Source organism: Pezoporus occidentalis, unplaced genomic scaffold (assembly GCF_034315485.1).
Source record: "Pezoporus occidentalis ecotype Australia unplaced genomic scaffold, CSIRO_AGI_Poc_V1 ctg200, whole genome shotgun sequence".
Lineage (NCBI taxonomy): Eukaryota > Metazoa > Chordata > Aves > Psittaciformes > Psittacidae > Pezoporus > Pezoporus occidentalis.
In genome coordinates, this window is record NW_026913857.1 from 385,210 (window position 1) to 401,209 (window position 16,000).

The 16,000-nt window shown below is 43.4% G+C and overlaps 1 protein-coding gene across 9 annotated transcripts in view; it reads left to right on the forward strand.

The window, feature by feature from the left end:
* SLC35F4 (solute carrier family 35 member F4) overlaps window positions 1–16,000 on the forward strand; it is a 122,940-nt gene that overhangs the window by 105,547 nt on the left and 1,393 nt on the right. For 5 of the 9 annotated variants that reach the window (XM_062618400.1, XM_062618401.1, XM_062618397.1 and 2 more), the window contains 3 exons: window positions 12,046–12,171; window positions 14,012–14,204; window positions 15,908–15,997. In XM_062618400.1, coding sequence (XP_062474384.1) covers window positions 12,046–12,171; window positions 14,012–14,204; window positions 15,908–15,997 — 409 coding nt within the window. Of the gene's footprint in view, window positions 1–4,574; window positions 4,795–12,045; window positions 12,172–14,011; window positions 14,205–15,907; window positions 15,998–16,000 lie in introns of all 9 variants that reach the window. The other 4 variants (XM_062618393.1, XM_062618394.1, XM_062618395.1 and 1 more) reach the window with 1 other exon arrangement.

Sequence of the window (16,000 nt, forward strand, 5' to 3'; positions counted from 1 at the left end):
AGCTCAGTAAGCTCAGCACTAGGAAATCTAACCCTGCCAGTATTTACCACAGCAGAAGACTCTGCAGACTTGACATAGGATCCTAATTTAGTTATAATTTGGAGTAGGTGGATAATATTTTCAATGTCAGTGAATTTTGCCTCCTCATCCTCTGTCTTGGCTTCTCAAGGACAAACACTGTGACATGCAGCAGCTTTCTGTCAGAATATATGCACAATGTAATAGCTGAGGTTAGTCCTACAGGCGCTATGCAGCCTTGAGGCGCTGGCACTGAGTGTTGGTAGGTGTATGTTTAATAAATATGAACATGTTGGGAAGAGTCAGTTTTCTAGTAAAAACAGAGCTCTAAGTAGCTGATACGTGCTGTCATCTGTCATCTACAAGTTTTTCACCTACAAATCTCTCTATGTTGCTTCAGTAGCTCAGTCCGGCTTCCTCAGCCACTTACAGAATACACTGCAAATCTAGATCTTCACTGTGAAAGGCTTTTCAGAGGAGAGATGAGGATTTCTGTTGCCTGAAGCTGCTCCAACCCCAAATGGCTCAACAGTAAGGTGCCCAAAATGAGGGCTTCCCTCAAACTATTCCTGTTGGGATACAGCATTCCTATGGTGCTGCCCCCTGAGCCAGACACTGCTTATGTGAGAGGTTCATGCACAATTCCCTATCCTTTGCTCCAGCCCTGGAGCAGACAAATACAGATGTCCAGGCTCCTTCCTAGTGTTCAGACTTGGTCAGTCCTGGAAAACAATTCACCAGTTGCTTAACCACCATTACTCTATCTGTCTCCTCAAATGGAGCTGGAAGGTATTTTATTGCAGTAGATGCCATCATTTAGATAGAAGGACCAAACGGCATATTAACAACTTGTGCTCGGAAAAAAGATCCTGCAGTGCTTCTTGCTACCATAGTGTCACTGGTGGCCTTGCCAAGTTTTAATCTGGGTGATGTAATTACATCCTCTGTATTCGCATTACCCCAGGTAGCATCTGTAAGCACTGTGTTTTCTGTAAGCTGTTTTAAAACCGGTGCCTGGATTACACTCCAAAGGTGTCTGTGTGTCAGGGGTGAATAAACGCATTCTTCTGCATGGACTGCCATCGGAATAACTAAGATGCAACACAAGCCATTTAATGGGTGCCAGAGGCAAAGCTACATGACTGCCTGAGGTGCTGCAATTCCTGAGAGCATGGCACACTGCCCAGAGCTGACGGCTGAGGGCTACCTGCAAATAAAAAGAGCTATTTATGTTAGAGGGCAGGTTTTAAATAGACTTCTTGTGCATTTAGAAATAGTTTGTGTCATAGTTTCAGGGTCAGCTGCACTTGGACATGTCTCTGCCTTTAAGTCAACAGCCTACAGGGGAGATATCCATGGATCCCTCTTTCCTGACCCCAGAGTTTTAATCACTGTCACATCTGATGACTCCTGCAAGTTTAATTTTAGTTGCATGCCAAAGAGGCTGAGTTAACCACTGAGCAACCAGCCCTCACAAAGCCTGAGGCAATCTACTGTAGTCCATGACTGGGAAAATACAGTATTCTTCCTATCTCTTCATTCACTGAACATTATTCATGGAGTTCTCCTAGGCACAGAGGTGAATTTGTCAAGTCTCTGTCTTGCTCAGCATGACCCTGTCACAGGTATTTGCTGTATTCTTTTAATTGAGAAGTGAGGAAACACTAACTGATTTTGTCTGATCATTGTATACTGCTGTGTGTGATGGTGTTTCTTCCATCTGCTTAAACAGTCTGGGACCTGTGAAGCATTTCTGGATTTCTTTTCCTAGCTGTGAGTCTCTGCTCATCCCTGCCACTGCTTCTGGGAACTCAGATAAGTGACCTTTGAAGGGTTGCCACAACTGCCTCCCCCAAATAGTTGACCAACCCACAGAGTCCAACCTAGAATAATATAATAATCACCGAGTCTTCCTTATTCTGAGGACTCACAGTCAGGGCACTTCGGAGTCCATCCTCCTAATTCTGCTCTGAGATTGTCTGTGTGCAGACATCCCAGAGATATGCAGGACAACAGAACCTAACCCATTCTGGCATCCCCCTCACCCTTTTTGGCTTTGGAAGCCACCTGCCTTCCCCGTGGATGAAGGAGCAGAAGCATCAGGTTTATTGATTTTTTTCCCATCACCTCTCTGGCAGTGGGGGCCATGATGGATGACTGTGGTTTAATTTCACATAGCACATTTATTGAAGGCCTTTTCTTGTGGCCTTGGAGACTCCACCAGAGTGGTGTGCTTGGATAATTTTGCTGTTGCCTTTGTATGCTGTCAGCACGTCACTAGGGTATTTAACTGTGCCCTGTGTTACTGTAAGCAGCCTCAGCATCCTTCTGTCTTAACACAACACAAGCTTGTTTCCTCCGAGACAGATCCTGAGAACTTCTGAGGTTGGATTTACAACCATGTAATGATCAAATAATGCATCAGAATTGCTGGCAATGTTCCCACTGCAGGAGAGAGCAGGCTTTGTACAGGTCTGAGGTTCACGATACAGACCTGTTATTGCCAGGAGACCGGGCCTGCTGGCTCTGTTGTCATGTAACGGTGACAGAACCATGGTGCACCCAGGTCAGAGGCCACCTGTCTTGAAGTGAGATATAGTCTGAGCTCAGAATCACACTCTGCATCCAGCTAAATTTCAAGGGCAGAAAATCATCTTTTAAGTGTAAACTGCTGTATCTGCATGTCAACAAACATTCAAGTCTGTGCTACCAGTGAGTCTGTTCTCACACAGGGAAACTCATCCCTTTTAACTCCTGTTGCAATCAGTGATACAAAAGCCTACAGTCAAGCTTAAGCATTTGTTTGCTTCACTATGTGCTTTGTATCTCAGATAAATGATACACACCACTAGCTGTTCTCTTCCTATGTGTAACATTTCTTTTCTGATCTTTGGAGAACAGGATGACTTCTGAGAACGTCAAGGGCAACTAGAGTGAATGAGAAAATTAACAGATCTGCCTGCCTGAGTGTTATCTTGTTCGACACCCTGGCACAGAGTTTGAGGAAGGAATTTATTATTACCAGAAATGACTACTTTGTACCCAGGTCATTTCAGTGGCAATAGGGAATGAATAGTTACTAAGAAGAATCGCAAGTTCATTTAGGTTAAGGCATAGCTGATCTCATATTATGCACAGATGTTATTCCACTTTTCTCAAAATGAAAGTGCTGGTGTCCAATCTGAATATGTAAAAAAATGCAATACTTTTAACAGCAGGATTCCCCAGAGTTACTAAAAATGATTTAGGAGTCCTGAAAATGATTGTCTTTAAAGGCAAAGCCAAATCAAGATAATTATCACACAGCCACCTCCCACATGCCTAAAAGTAAAAAATGTTTTCAACTTCACATTGCAGTGTAATCTCTTGTTACTAATTAGTTCTGCATATTAGCAGTCTTCCAAATGCAGCCATATTTGGCTGTGAGTACTTTTTGGCCCCGAGGCATGCCATTTAGATTAGTCACTTAATGTTACCTCTTAAGGATGTATTGCAGATCGGTGGTACCTTATTTCACTCCACTGGTGTTCCAGTTGTATAAAGGATTCACTTGCGGGACCTCTCATGTTTTAAATAGACATGTCAGAGAGCCTACCATGTCAAGAAAGGAAGTGTACTGGGAATATCTTGAAGAATATTTTGAGGGATAACTTAAACCAAGAATGCAGACAGTGCTAAAAAAGTCCTTCCCAATTTGGGAAAGGTAGAGATGTTTCAGAAGGGGTGCAGTAATGTGCCTTTAATCAAGCTGCATGCTTGAGTACTTGGTCTCCCCTTAGTCCCCACAGTACCGCTTTGCCCAGGAGTGCTGTCCTAGAAAGCAGTGTCTTCTGAGCTGACCCTTCCCTTTTGTGAAATCCTGAGAAGCAGACAGCTCACTGGAGTTGTGTGTGACAATGGGAAGCTAAAAATTTTGTTTGCAATTTAATCCACAAGGAAATGTCTCTAAGCATACATATCTTTGCACTGTGTAATAAAACAAAGCTGTTAAATACCCTTCCCTCCCCTTATTTTTCTTACACTCTTGTTCAGCTGGCTCAGTTCTGCTGGCTGGTGACTGACTTTCCTACCATGGTGATGTGTCTGGCAGCATTTTTGAGGATCTTTAGAAATTCTTAAAATTTACTTTGCCGTGCGTATGAATATATTTCAGTACGAATAAAATCAAGTTTTGGAGCAAAGCAAGAAAAAATTGTCAAGCTACAGAGAAAAAAATATGGTTATAATCCCTCTGTTCATGGCCTCGAAGGCAGAGTCTGAGAACTGCCAGTGCATTGTAGATAACCTTCATCTCTGTGTGTGAATCCCTGGGATTATTGTTGCATAGAGTGTGATTATTCCAGGTAAGTTACTTCTTTTCTATTTGTGAAATTACGTTTTAAGAAGATTGTAGGTTATTTTCTCTGTGTGAATTAAACAACAGATTCTTACGGGTTTACGAAGTAATTACGAAAAGCACTTAATTGAATGTAATAAAAGCCTAATGAATCTTTGCTGTGCTGGTGTGAATGCTAAGGCAAATCCTAACTGAGTTTTAAACTCCTTTCTTTTCATAGGGAATGCAGTCGGATTTTTGGTGAAGATGGTCTGACGCTGAAACTCTTTCTTAAAAGGACTGCTCCCTTTTCTATTCTGTGGACTCTGACAAACTACCTGTATTTACTGGCTTTAAAGAAGCTGACAGCCACAGATGTCTCTGCCCTATTCTGTTGTAACAAAGCTTTTGTCTTCTTGCTTTCTTGGATCGTGCTGAAAGACAGGTTCATGGGAGCAAGGGTAATGACATGCCTGCTTTTCAACTCTCTCCTGTTTTTGTAATTTCATTAAATCCATAAGCTATTGTGCTGCCACAGTGCTGCTGCATTATGGTATATGTATATATACCATGGAACCATTTTTCGTTTAATTTTATGATGCAAACCTCAGCCTGAAGATCAGTTAGAGATCTCAGGTTCCAGAAGTAATTCAATGAGGGAATTTCAAGAAGCTATTACAGCTAAGTGTAATTTGACAAATTGGAATAGGAGGACTTCTAGTTTTGTATTAAACCTATTCTGTCTTGGGTTACAGTGCTGAAGTACAGTCAGTTAATTCTACTTAAAGCTTAGCGATGAATGCTTAAGTTCTAACCAAAGCAGTTTTATTCCTTGTTTGTGTAGATAGCTATTTCCAATGTGTAATATATTTTTCTTATGCCTCCTATTACTTTTTACACACACATATATATGTGCCAAATTTGGTTTACAAGGAGCAGCAACTATTTTGCATTAAACCAAAGTGTTTTGTGACTCACTGGCAGTAATGTGCACCCTGCAAAAAGAAAGAAAAGAATTCAGACGAAACGATGTGTGCCTGTATCTGGGGGAAAGCAAGCATATTTCCTGCAATTTTACATACACAAATCTCCTAGTATGCATCGATTTAAACTGTTCACTTTATATGTTGGCTAAGGAGTAGCTAGGATTTCTGCAACTTCTGGTAATAGATTCCCCCACTGAAATGGCTGAAGGCCTAATGGTCGTGTTGAGTACAATCCTGATTGAACTATAAAGAGACTTGAATTTTATTAGGGACTGGTTGGGGTCAGGTATGATGCATGTGACCACAAAGGGCCATCAGCTGTTGGATTTTCCACGGATGTTTTCATGAAAAGTGTAATGCATCAGGACAGTGATCCAAGTGACTTTGTTTTTTAAAAAATGGGCATAGTAGCTTTTTTCCTATTAATAGTGTAATAGAAGGGTTCAGAAATGAAAGGAAAAGGCATCCTGTTTGATGGGCATATGATCTAGCTCTTGCAGCAGCCATCAGCACACTGAACAGAGCACTGTGCTGGGGGTTTAGAATGTAAGAGGAAATTGTTTAAAGTAAAACAGTTCCCCTAATTTCCTGGTGAGATGGGCTGGTTGGCACAGTACCTGAGCACCTCAGGACATCTCCCAGGAGAGTTTTGTTGCACTGGCTCAATGGAGAGTCTGCTAGACCAGGGGAAGTTGAGGAGGTGAACCCATGATTCACAGACCTCAGCTGTAGTGCCCTTGAAGGTAAGGACATAGACATTTCATCTTGAAGTGCTAAAGACAGACACTGGTGTAATTATTTCAGTTACAACTTGAAACACAGGAGCATCAGTTGAATGTGACCTACATCAGTGTGCTGATGACTAACACAAAGAATACAGAGGGTTTAAAATCCTCGGTTCTTCTTTACAGAAATTATCAGGAATGGTAATTTCCCTTCTCTGCCCCTTGATTATCTCAGATTTCAGCTGAAAATACAGGAAATTTTGTAGCTTTTAATCTATTTTTTGTCTTAAAGTAACCTCTTTGTAGAACAAGCATTGCTTTTGCGTTTTGCTAGCCTAGTCTCTTAAAGAAGCCTAGGTGAAAAATACTAAAGCTATTTTCAGTTACTAGTTGTTTTTCACTGACTAAAAAAAACCATTGCTATAAATATGTGGTAGTATTAATGCTGTAAACACTGTGAGGTTTGCACAGGAAAAGCCTAGCAGGAAAAGTGAGCAGCAAATTCTGCACATAAACTAGTTTTGCTGCTAACTGGCAGATCCTGGATGCACTTTGCTGGGAGGGTGGTTAGCAGCATTTTCCAGCTTCTTTCCTGCCAGAATAACACTTGATGATGTTAATAACCACACAGAAGTGTTTGAGAACAAAAACCCAACAAAGCAGCACAGACCCAGCCTTTTGTGCTTTGAATGCCTCTACTGCTTTTATACCTCAGCCTCTCAGAGAGCAAGTGCAATTAGGTTATTTGGGCAGTGAGGAGGCAAAAAGAAATAAGGGCTTAATGGTATACTCTGAGCCAGTGTTTTCGCTAAAGCACTCAGCACCCAGTAGCACAGCCAGTTTTCAAAGGAGCTGCTCCTAGCAGCTATTTCAGAGCTTCAGAGCCATTGGGGACTCTGTGGCATGTTGAGGTGGGGATACAGCTGGCACCTGTATACCTAAGGCAGCTTTCATCTGCCTGGACTTGAGAACCAGCAGCTGTCAAGGCTCAGCGGCTCTGTGGCAGATTCCCAGAGTCGCCAGCTCCCTGTCTGACTGTTGCTGCTGCAGGTGGTCTGTGAACTGCCCGCAGACACCCATAGGTGCATAGTAGCCACATGTCCTCTGTGTGATGGCTCTCTGGTCCCTGTGCTGTGTGCTGGCACACTGCTTCCACACAGCCTGGAAATCAGGCTGGGGGGCTGGATTTTCAGGTAGGCTGTCTAAAGACAAGCCTGTCTTGATGGCCACCTTATGGTATGGCATGGCATAATCTTGCCTGTGGAAGCATTGACTAGCTGCAGAAAGGCTGCTGGGGGCTGCATGCAAAGGTTCATTAGCCCTGGCTGCATCCGGGGTACCTGGAGTGTGTGTTCTGCAGCAAGAGTCACATGCCCTCAGCAGTGATGCTGTAGCGTGAGAAGATGCTTGCACCCAACCCTAGAGAGAAAAACACCAGCTGGAGAAAGAGTATTCATATAAGAAGGACATGTACAGCAATGACTGTATAGCTATTTACCAATGAAGGTAGTGCAGGTACTTAGGTACCTTGAAGTATCCACTCCCCTGCACAAGGAAACATAGCGCAGTCCCTGCCTGCACTATAATCTTTGCTTGGACACTTCTGAACATCTCATAAATGAATAATGTTGCACTGGGACATGTGGAAGTCCAGACAGCTTTGGCTCAGAGCAAGCACAAATATTTACAAGACTTCGTGGTTTTGAGTAATTCCGTTGACTTGTGTTGCTTAGATTTAGCTACATGCTTAAATGTTTGCACGTTTAAGCCCTTGGTTGTGTTTCATTTGTGAAGTTGAATTATTGCTTATTGTGTAGATACAGTGGCTTGGGGACTTTTAGCCCCCCAGAAGCTTGAGTCTACTCTGGAGACAGGTTTCTTTCTTTACTACAGCACCTTATTTTCTGCTGTGCTCCACATGGGAAAAAAGTGTTCCTGAGTAAAATGTTGATCGGCCTTGCTCTCTTCTAGGGCCATGGGGAGAGGCAGGCTGATTTCATTCCTTGCCTCAGAGGCTTGAAAAGAAGTTACTACCTTCTTCCATTAATTGAAAGCCTTGTTTAATGAGCTGTCAGCTACAACAGCCAGCTTGGTTTCACTGTGACCTTGCTGCTTCTTGTCAGCTTACAGAAGCCTGCAGGATGTGCTCTCGGGTTTCTCAAACAAACACATGACAATTGCTAGGCAGGTCAAATGTGCTAATGCAGTGGTGTACAGTTTGCAAGCAAAGCTTTGAAACTTAAATAATGTTCTTGCAGCTTTCTAGTGTCAGGTCTTTATCTAATGTCTCATCAGATGGTGCTCCATATGTGTCCATCATTTCAGTTGTTTCAGGAAAAAAAAGTGCCTGGCTTTCTAAATAGTTGATTAAATTAGGAAACTGGCTCTCTAAATTTGGTGTAGTCAGACTGGGAGATGTTTTTCCCAATAGGAAGAATTTCTTATTGGGGATGATGGATCTACTCTGATGGATCTACTAATACAAAGGACTTGCTGGATCTGAGCGATGAGTGCACTTAGAGTTAAATCTCGATCCTTTCCCTCAGAAAGAGGGGATAACTACATTGGACTTTTCTGTTTTGCCTTACAGAAGATATTGCTTGAAATATTACAGCTGAAACATTGCAGCTGACACCTGAAATGCTACGTCTGAATTTATGTGCAAGGCAAGACGTATAGTGCACCCTGAGATGAAACTAGCCAGGCAATGTAGCAGGGCTGTAGCAGGAAACTCATAGGAGGGAACACGCTGATGTCTGAGAGGTCCTGGTGTAATTCTGTGTTACTTCAAGGCTGGGGCTTTTATGGTGTTTGTACCTTAGGATAAGCTGTAAGAACAGCAGTACTGCACAAGTATAGTACTAGTGAATTATTCACCAAACCAAAAGTAGGAGGAAGAAGCTCTGTAGGGACCCTTTCCACTGAATGGGACTGAAATGCATTCTTCTAAGAGAATTTAACTTTGTTTTGCTCACAGATCCTTAGGAAGATGTAAGCTCAGGGATCAGAATAAGGTATGGGTGATGGCATGTGTGTCCTGTGCCAGATGTTCCCTGACTTTTCAGCAGGGAGAACAACAGAGGGTGATGTCTTCCAGCCCTCCAGCTCATACAAGAAATGGAGGCCAGATTCCCTTTTAAGCACTGAAAAATGCAACCTGCTCCCCTCTAAATGCATCAAGCTCCTCCTCAGCAGCTTGATGGTGAGAACCCTAAGTCCAGAGGTGGCAGTCTTGGATCCATGTCCCTCCTCTTGATGAAGAGACTCAAGCCCTCATCCTGGGATGCCCTAACTGCAAAGATGTGTTATTCTGGGAAGGAGGGGAGGGAAGCCATCTGGTCCTCTCTTGCTAATGTGCTTCCAGATCTCATCAAACCATTGCATTACACCTGAGAGACTGTTGAGTACATATGATTCCATCCCATGTCATTAAGTTTGGGGACCTGGGTTTCAAGTGCCATTTCATGGTGAATTTGGAGATATTAATGGCATCTTTAGGTTTAGGCAACAGCTAGGCACTTTTGTTGAATCGTATCTTGGAGCTTGGATGTTTTAAATAGAAGCAGGTCAAAGGAGGTGATCCTGCCCCTCTACTCTCTCTTTTGAGACCTCAGTTGGAGTATTGTGTACAGGTCTGGTGTCCTCAACATAAAAAGGACATAGAACTGTTTGGAACAAGTCTAGAGGAGGGCCACGACTATGATCAGGGGACTGGAGCACCTCCCGTATGAAGACAGGCTGAGAAAGTTGGGGCTGTTCAGCCTGGAGAAGAGAAGGCTGCATGGAGACCTCATAGCAGCCTTCCAGTACCTTAAGGATGCTGGGGAGGGACTCTTCATTAGGGACTGTAGTGATAGGACAAGGGGTAATGTGTTAAAACTTAAACAGGGAAAGTTTAGATTGGATATAAGGAAGAAGTTCTTTATTGTAAGGGTGGTGAAGCACTGGAATGGGTTGCCCAGGGAAGTTGTGAATGCTCCATCCCTGGCAGTGTTCAGGGCCAGGTTGGACAGAGCCTTGGGTGACATGGTTTAGTGTGAGGTGTCCCTGCCCATGGGAGGGGGGTTGGAACTTGATGATCTTAAGGTCCTTTCCAACCCTAACTATTCTATGATTCTATGATTCTGTATAGACATGCACTGTAGTTTGTGACTCTGCCTTCAGCACTGCAACTGCAATGTGAGGGGGTACCTGTGTGACTCAATTACTAGTAAAATAGGGCTAACAGTGAAAGGGAAATACTTAAAACTGCACCCAGGAGATAAGTTCCCTAGTGAAGATGTTGGCCTAGATACCTATGGGACTTAGGAGCACTAGTTTTTTTAACCTGTAGTCTCAAAAATTGGTTCTAACTTGGGAGTTTATTCTTGGTTCCCCGTTGTCTCCCATGTGTGGACACATTTACCTGAGTCAAGCACGTGTCCCTGTCTTGTGTGTCCTTTGCAGCATGGTTTTGTTCTATAGACTGACTCTGTTGAAATTGTTTTGTGGGATTTTTGTGTGTCTCAGTCTGGCTCACATCTGTTTTATATGAGTATCAGTGTGTTTTCTGGGACTCCTGGTAAAACTATTGAGATCTGAAAGTCAGGCTTCTCTGCAAAAGGATGCACATGATTTGATTAAGATGCCTTTAAAGTCTGTGGTGTGAAGCATGTGAAGCTTGTCTAGCAGTAAATATTTCTTAAATGAAGTTTAATGAGGTTTCCCAGGAAGCAAGTGTCTATCTCACATTGGTGTTAGCTCAGGAGTTGTACCAGAGCTGCAGGAGGAGAAGGTAAAAAGCCCTGTCTGGCTCATCAGCTGAGTTTGGGAGATGGTTGATATGGCAGTATTTGTAGAGGTGAGCCCTGTCTAGATGAACCACATTAGTTTGTTCCTCTGTAGACATGCCTGCCCTTGGCAGGGGGGTTGGAACTAGGTGATCTTAAGGTCCTTTCCAACCCTAACTATTCTATGATTCTGTGAATGGGGAGAGCCTGCGTTGCCTATCCACTGGGAAGTTGTGTGATTTAATGGTTCTCTGGGAAAAGAAGACAGATTTGGAACCCTAAATGTTGCTGTTGATTGTGTAAAAAAAAGCTATCAGTACCTGCATTTGTGCATCTTCTGCTCTACACCAAGCTCTAGTACATGAGCAGCCTTTTTATAATGATAAAATCTTTAATACTAATTAAAAAATAATTGTCTCTATAAAAACCCCTATCTTTCAAAACTGGGACTGTGATTTTCCACAAGTCTGAGGAAACATGTTTTCCTCTGCAGTCAATGGAAGCTATTTGGTGTCATTGCTTCAGACTGCATATTTACATGCTGAGGGCAATTAGGTAGAGAGGGGGAGTTTTTCAAAGAACAAAACTTGTTGTGATCAAGGTCCTTGGAGTCAAGGTCCAGGATTTCAGATACAGTGTAGTTAATTATTTCTGTTCTCTTCCTTTGAATCTGCTTAGAAACTGGGCTTTTCCAAATGAGGCAAAAAACCTAAGCACAAACATAAAGGCTTCATAAAGAAATGTGGTCATTCCTGTCCAAGCAAGCTGGCAGGGCTGTTGTGCACAGCCTGGAAGAGCTCCCAGTGGTACACTGGTATTCCACAATACAGGGTCATTCTCCTGCAGGAAGGTGGGCCATCTAAATGTTTTAATTTCATTAAATATTTCTCTTGTTGTATGGTAGGATATAAGGTCGTAACTTTTCCTGATCTTGGAGTCGTATCTCTAAAGTGGATGTTTAGCTTATAAAATACTTAATGATGGATGCTCTTTCAGTAGATCCCAGGAGAATTTTCAGTACTATACATCCATATCACTGTCTCTGCATATACTTTCATTATGTTTTACACCTCTCCCAAATGTCCATAATTTTCCCCATTTAAGGGAAAACAAGAAAGGTTCAAGTCAGAGAAAGTAGCTAGTGACACTCATTAAAACCCCATGCAGTGATAATTTCTTTCTGCGTAATGAAATTGCTCTGAGCTTTACATTGCTTTGCTTTGTCTGTGCAGATAGTTGCAGCAATAATGGCAATCACAGGAATTGTAATGATGGCATATGCAGATGGTTTCCAGGGTGATTCAATTATTGGAGTAGCATATGCTGTTGGATCAGCCTCTACATCGGCATTGTATAAGGTAGGTCATAACTGTTTATTAGTATTCTTCTGTTCTTTAACATTGGATGTTAAAAATGCATGAGTGCAAAGGGAATTCCTTTAAAATAAATGTTTTATTATATTCATCCCTCCTGCATCATTCATATTGTGACCAGGAGATATTGCAATGTCAGGAAATCTACGATGAGGGTAATTAGTTGTTAGCTGCCAAATATTCAGAATGACTTCACTTTATGAGCCTTTAATGAAATCGCCATTGCTATGCTGCAAGGAGTTTGGATAATGTTTTAATCATTTCCGGGTACCACAGTTTATCGACACTATTTTGAAGGGGATTGCCATCTGCAGCAGGTAGGAGAGCCTGACTGCAGGCAGTGCTGCTTTCCTTGAGCAGGGACGGATGGCTCATCCCTGCTCTGCAGTGCAGCTGTCTTGCATATTCTGGTCTCGTGCTGGGCTTGGAGCCCCTGTGTGTGCCTGGTGCATGTGATGCAGGGCTTTGTCCCCTGCTGGAAAGTCCTGGCTGCTCTTGAAGGTGAGGGATGAAGAAGGCAGGGGAATGTCCAAGTTAGGTTGCGCCAAACATGGCTGTATTTACTGTCAGCTTGGAGAAGGTGAAGAAGAGCAGAAGTTTAGACTTGGTTGAAGTGCAATAAGAAGTTACCTCCCAGCTTTAGACTTTGCTTGCCTTTCTAATAAATTTGTTCTGACCATTCACAAGTCACTCACTTGTAACTTTAACCAAAACTTCAGCTTTATACAGGTCTGCATCAAAAGAAGTGTGATCAGCAGATTGAAGTAGGTGATTCTGCCCCTCTTTGCTCTTTTGAGACCCTACTTAAAGCACTGTGTGCAGTTCTGGTGTCCTCAATATAAGAAGGACATGGAGCTGTTGGAGCATGTCAAGAGAAGGGCCATGAGGATGATCAGGGGCTGGAGCACCTCCCGTATGAAGACAGGCTGAGAAAGTTGGGGCTGTTCAGCCTGGAGAAGAGAAGGCTGTGTGGAGACCTCATAGCAGCCTTCCAGTATCTGAAGGGGGCCTAACAAGGATGCCGGAGAGGGACGCTTTGTCAGGGACTGTAGAGATAGGACAAGGGGGAAGGGGTTTAAATTTAAAAAGGGAAATTCACCTTAGATATAAGGAAGAAGTTCTTTACTGTGGGGGTGGTGAGGTACTGGAACAGGTTGCCCAAAGAAGTGGTAAATGCTCCATCCCTGGCAGTGTTCAAGGCCAGGTTGGACAGAGCTTTGGGTGACATGGTCTCATGTCCCTGCCCATGCAGGGGGGTTGGAACTAGATATCTTAAGGTCCTTTCCAACCCAAACGATTCTGTGATTCAAAGTGTATGAATTTAGGCTCACATAGGACAAATCCTTCCAGAGGCTTGTGCTGCCTATGAGCCTGAAGTGAGTCCCTTGAGGGTAGGCTTTCCTCTCTCAGCAGGGTCATGCTATGGAAGTCACTGGAATCCCCTCACAAATCCTAACAGTGCCAAGCACAGCCCAAATCCTATTACATAGTTGCATGGTGTTGTCCTTGCATTCTTAGTTGCACTGGCTGCTCATAGCATTTTGCATTAAGCTTCGTTACACAGATTCACCTGCCATAGAATCATAGAATGGTATATCCCCACATAATAAGGTGGTAGCCTCCTGTGCTAAAATGCAGGAAGGGGCAGAAATCAGACCAAAGATCCCCATTCAGAACTCCTTTGTAGGAAAGGGCCAGGTTGTGGCACACTGGCCTAGTCAGGGCTGTACTGTGTCCTCGTCTCCCCAAGGGACTGAAGACACTGTGCAAGGAGAATTTTGACAAGCATGACATCTGAAACGCTCCTCTCTTCTCTCCTTTACAGGTTTTGTTCAAAATGTTTCTTGGAAGTGCAAACTTCGGGGAAGCGGCACATTTTGTTTCTACCCTGGGCTTCTTCAATTTAATTTTCATCTCTGTTACCCCAGTCATACTGTATTTTACAAAAGTGGAGTACTGGTCCCCCTTCTCTGCTGTTCCATGGGGTTACCTCTGTGGAGTAGCTGGACTCTGGTTAGGTATGTGATAAAAAATGGACTAATTTTTCTAGTTCTTCTCCCTCCCACCCTAATACAAAATCAGGCTCAGACACAAACATTTCCCCCTACCCCTTTAAGCAGCAGAGCTCTCTCATAGATTAAATCTGAGCCCTGTGCAAACAGGTACCCCTTGATAAATGATTCATGATTTTCATAAGAAGCCTTAGTATTAACAGTAAACATGAAGCAGTCGTATGAATTGTCCAGTTTTCATCTTTATACTCCTACCATAATTTCATTAGTATTTCACTGTCTCTGTCACAGTTTGATTGATTGCTATAAATCCAGTTTCAAAGGGCCATGTGTACCCTGTTGGTTCCTGGTGTGCTCTGTGGAGTGTGTGCTCTGACACAGACACCCACAGTGCTGAGGCACCTTTCTGTGGGTGCTGCAGGGCTCTGGGCAGAGCTCGCACAGCTTTGCATCAACCTGCAAAGGCTAGTGCTGTTTCATTGCCTGTGGTCTTCACCTCCCCTCTGCCCTTCCACAATGCTCCCTCTTTCAGAGCCACAATTGCTATCCTCTAGCCTGACAGAATATAGAGTTGGATTCAGCCCAGGGACGTTTTAATTTCCAGGTGTAACAACATCCTTTCCTTTAGTAAAGTCTTTATTATTTTGTAATTGAAGATGTTTTTGTCTCCCCTGCAAGTGTATTAAATGGAAACAAAAAGGATGTAATTGGCCAGTACATAGCCCATCCATGCAGCCATCCCAAGACGTGGTTGGGCTAACAACTGGCAGCACCTTGTAACTGCTCTAACCAGAATTGCAGCTGCTCTGTGAGCACCTAAGGGACAAAAGTAGGGATAATTTATCACCCAGCTATCTACCCAAGCATATAATCCCAGGCACGAGGGAAAAACTTTGCAGAGTGAGCAGGCTTCCTCCTTTTACATAGGGGACTCATCAGCAGGTCTGAGTGGGGAACCTGTGGTCCTGCTGCAACAGACAGAACTAGTCCCTGGCTGTGAGAGCTGGAGGAGCACCCTAGGGAATGGTGTGAAAATCAAGTTTTTGCAATTTGTTTTTGATCTCTCAAGGAAATTGGAGTTGGCTGGGAATGCTGTCATGTAAAAAAACCTCAACCCATTTGGGGTACATTTGTACTTCTGTCAGCTTTCATTTTGCCTTCAGCATGGCAGAAAGACCATAGTCTCACTCCAGTCTGCCTAGTTCACAGTTAACTTCATCAGGCAGTTGTATTTAGCATCCTTTAGATCATGAATTCCTGCTGCTATCACCTTTGGCATGTGGTTGAGGTAGAGAGGGGCAGGGCCTTTCCTCAGTGAAAAGTCTTACTAAGACGAGGACAGCACAGCCTCAGCCAAAATGGGGAAGCTGGGGTCACATCATTCTGGTAGGAGAAGTGATGGCTTATGGCAGCAAAACTGGATTGTTGGTGTCTGATTGAAGCTTGGACAAAGCTGTGAAATACAGTGTGATAACGGTGGTATTACAGTTAGTGAAAGGGCATGCAGACCTCCCTCTTCCCTCATACAGAACTGCCCCTCATTTCACACTCATATATAAAAAATTAAAAATTAATCACTGTGACAACTACATCACTGTGGTGTGCATACTGAGCATGCATCATACTTGTAGGGTCAAGGTGGCGGACAAAAGCCTCAGTGTAGCGTTTCTCTCCATAAATCACATACTACTTTCTCTGTTTATCCCTAGCTTTCAATATTCTGGTTAATGTTGGTGTCGTGCTTACATACCCCATTCTGATCTCAATTGGCACAGTGCTCAGCGTCCCTGGAAATGCAGGTA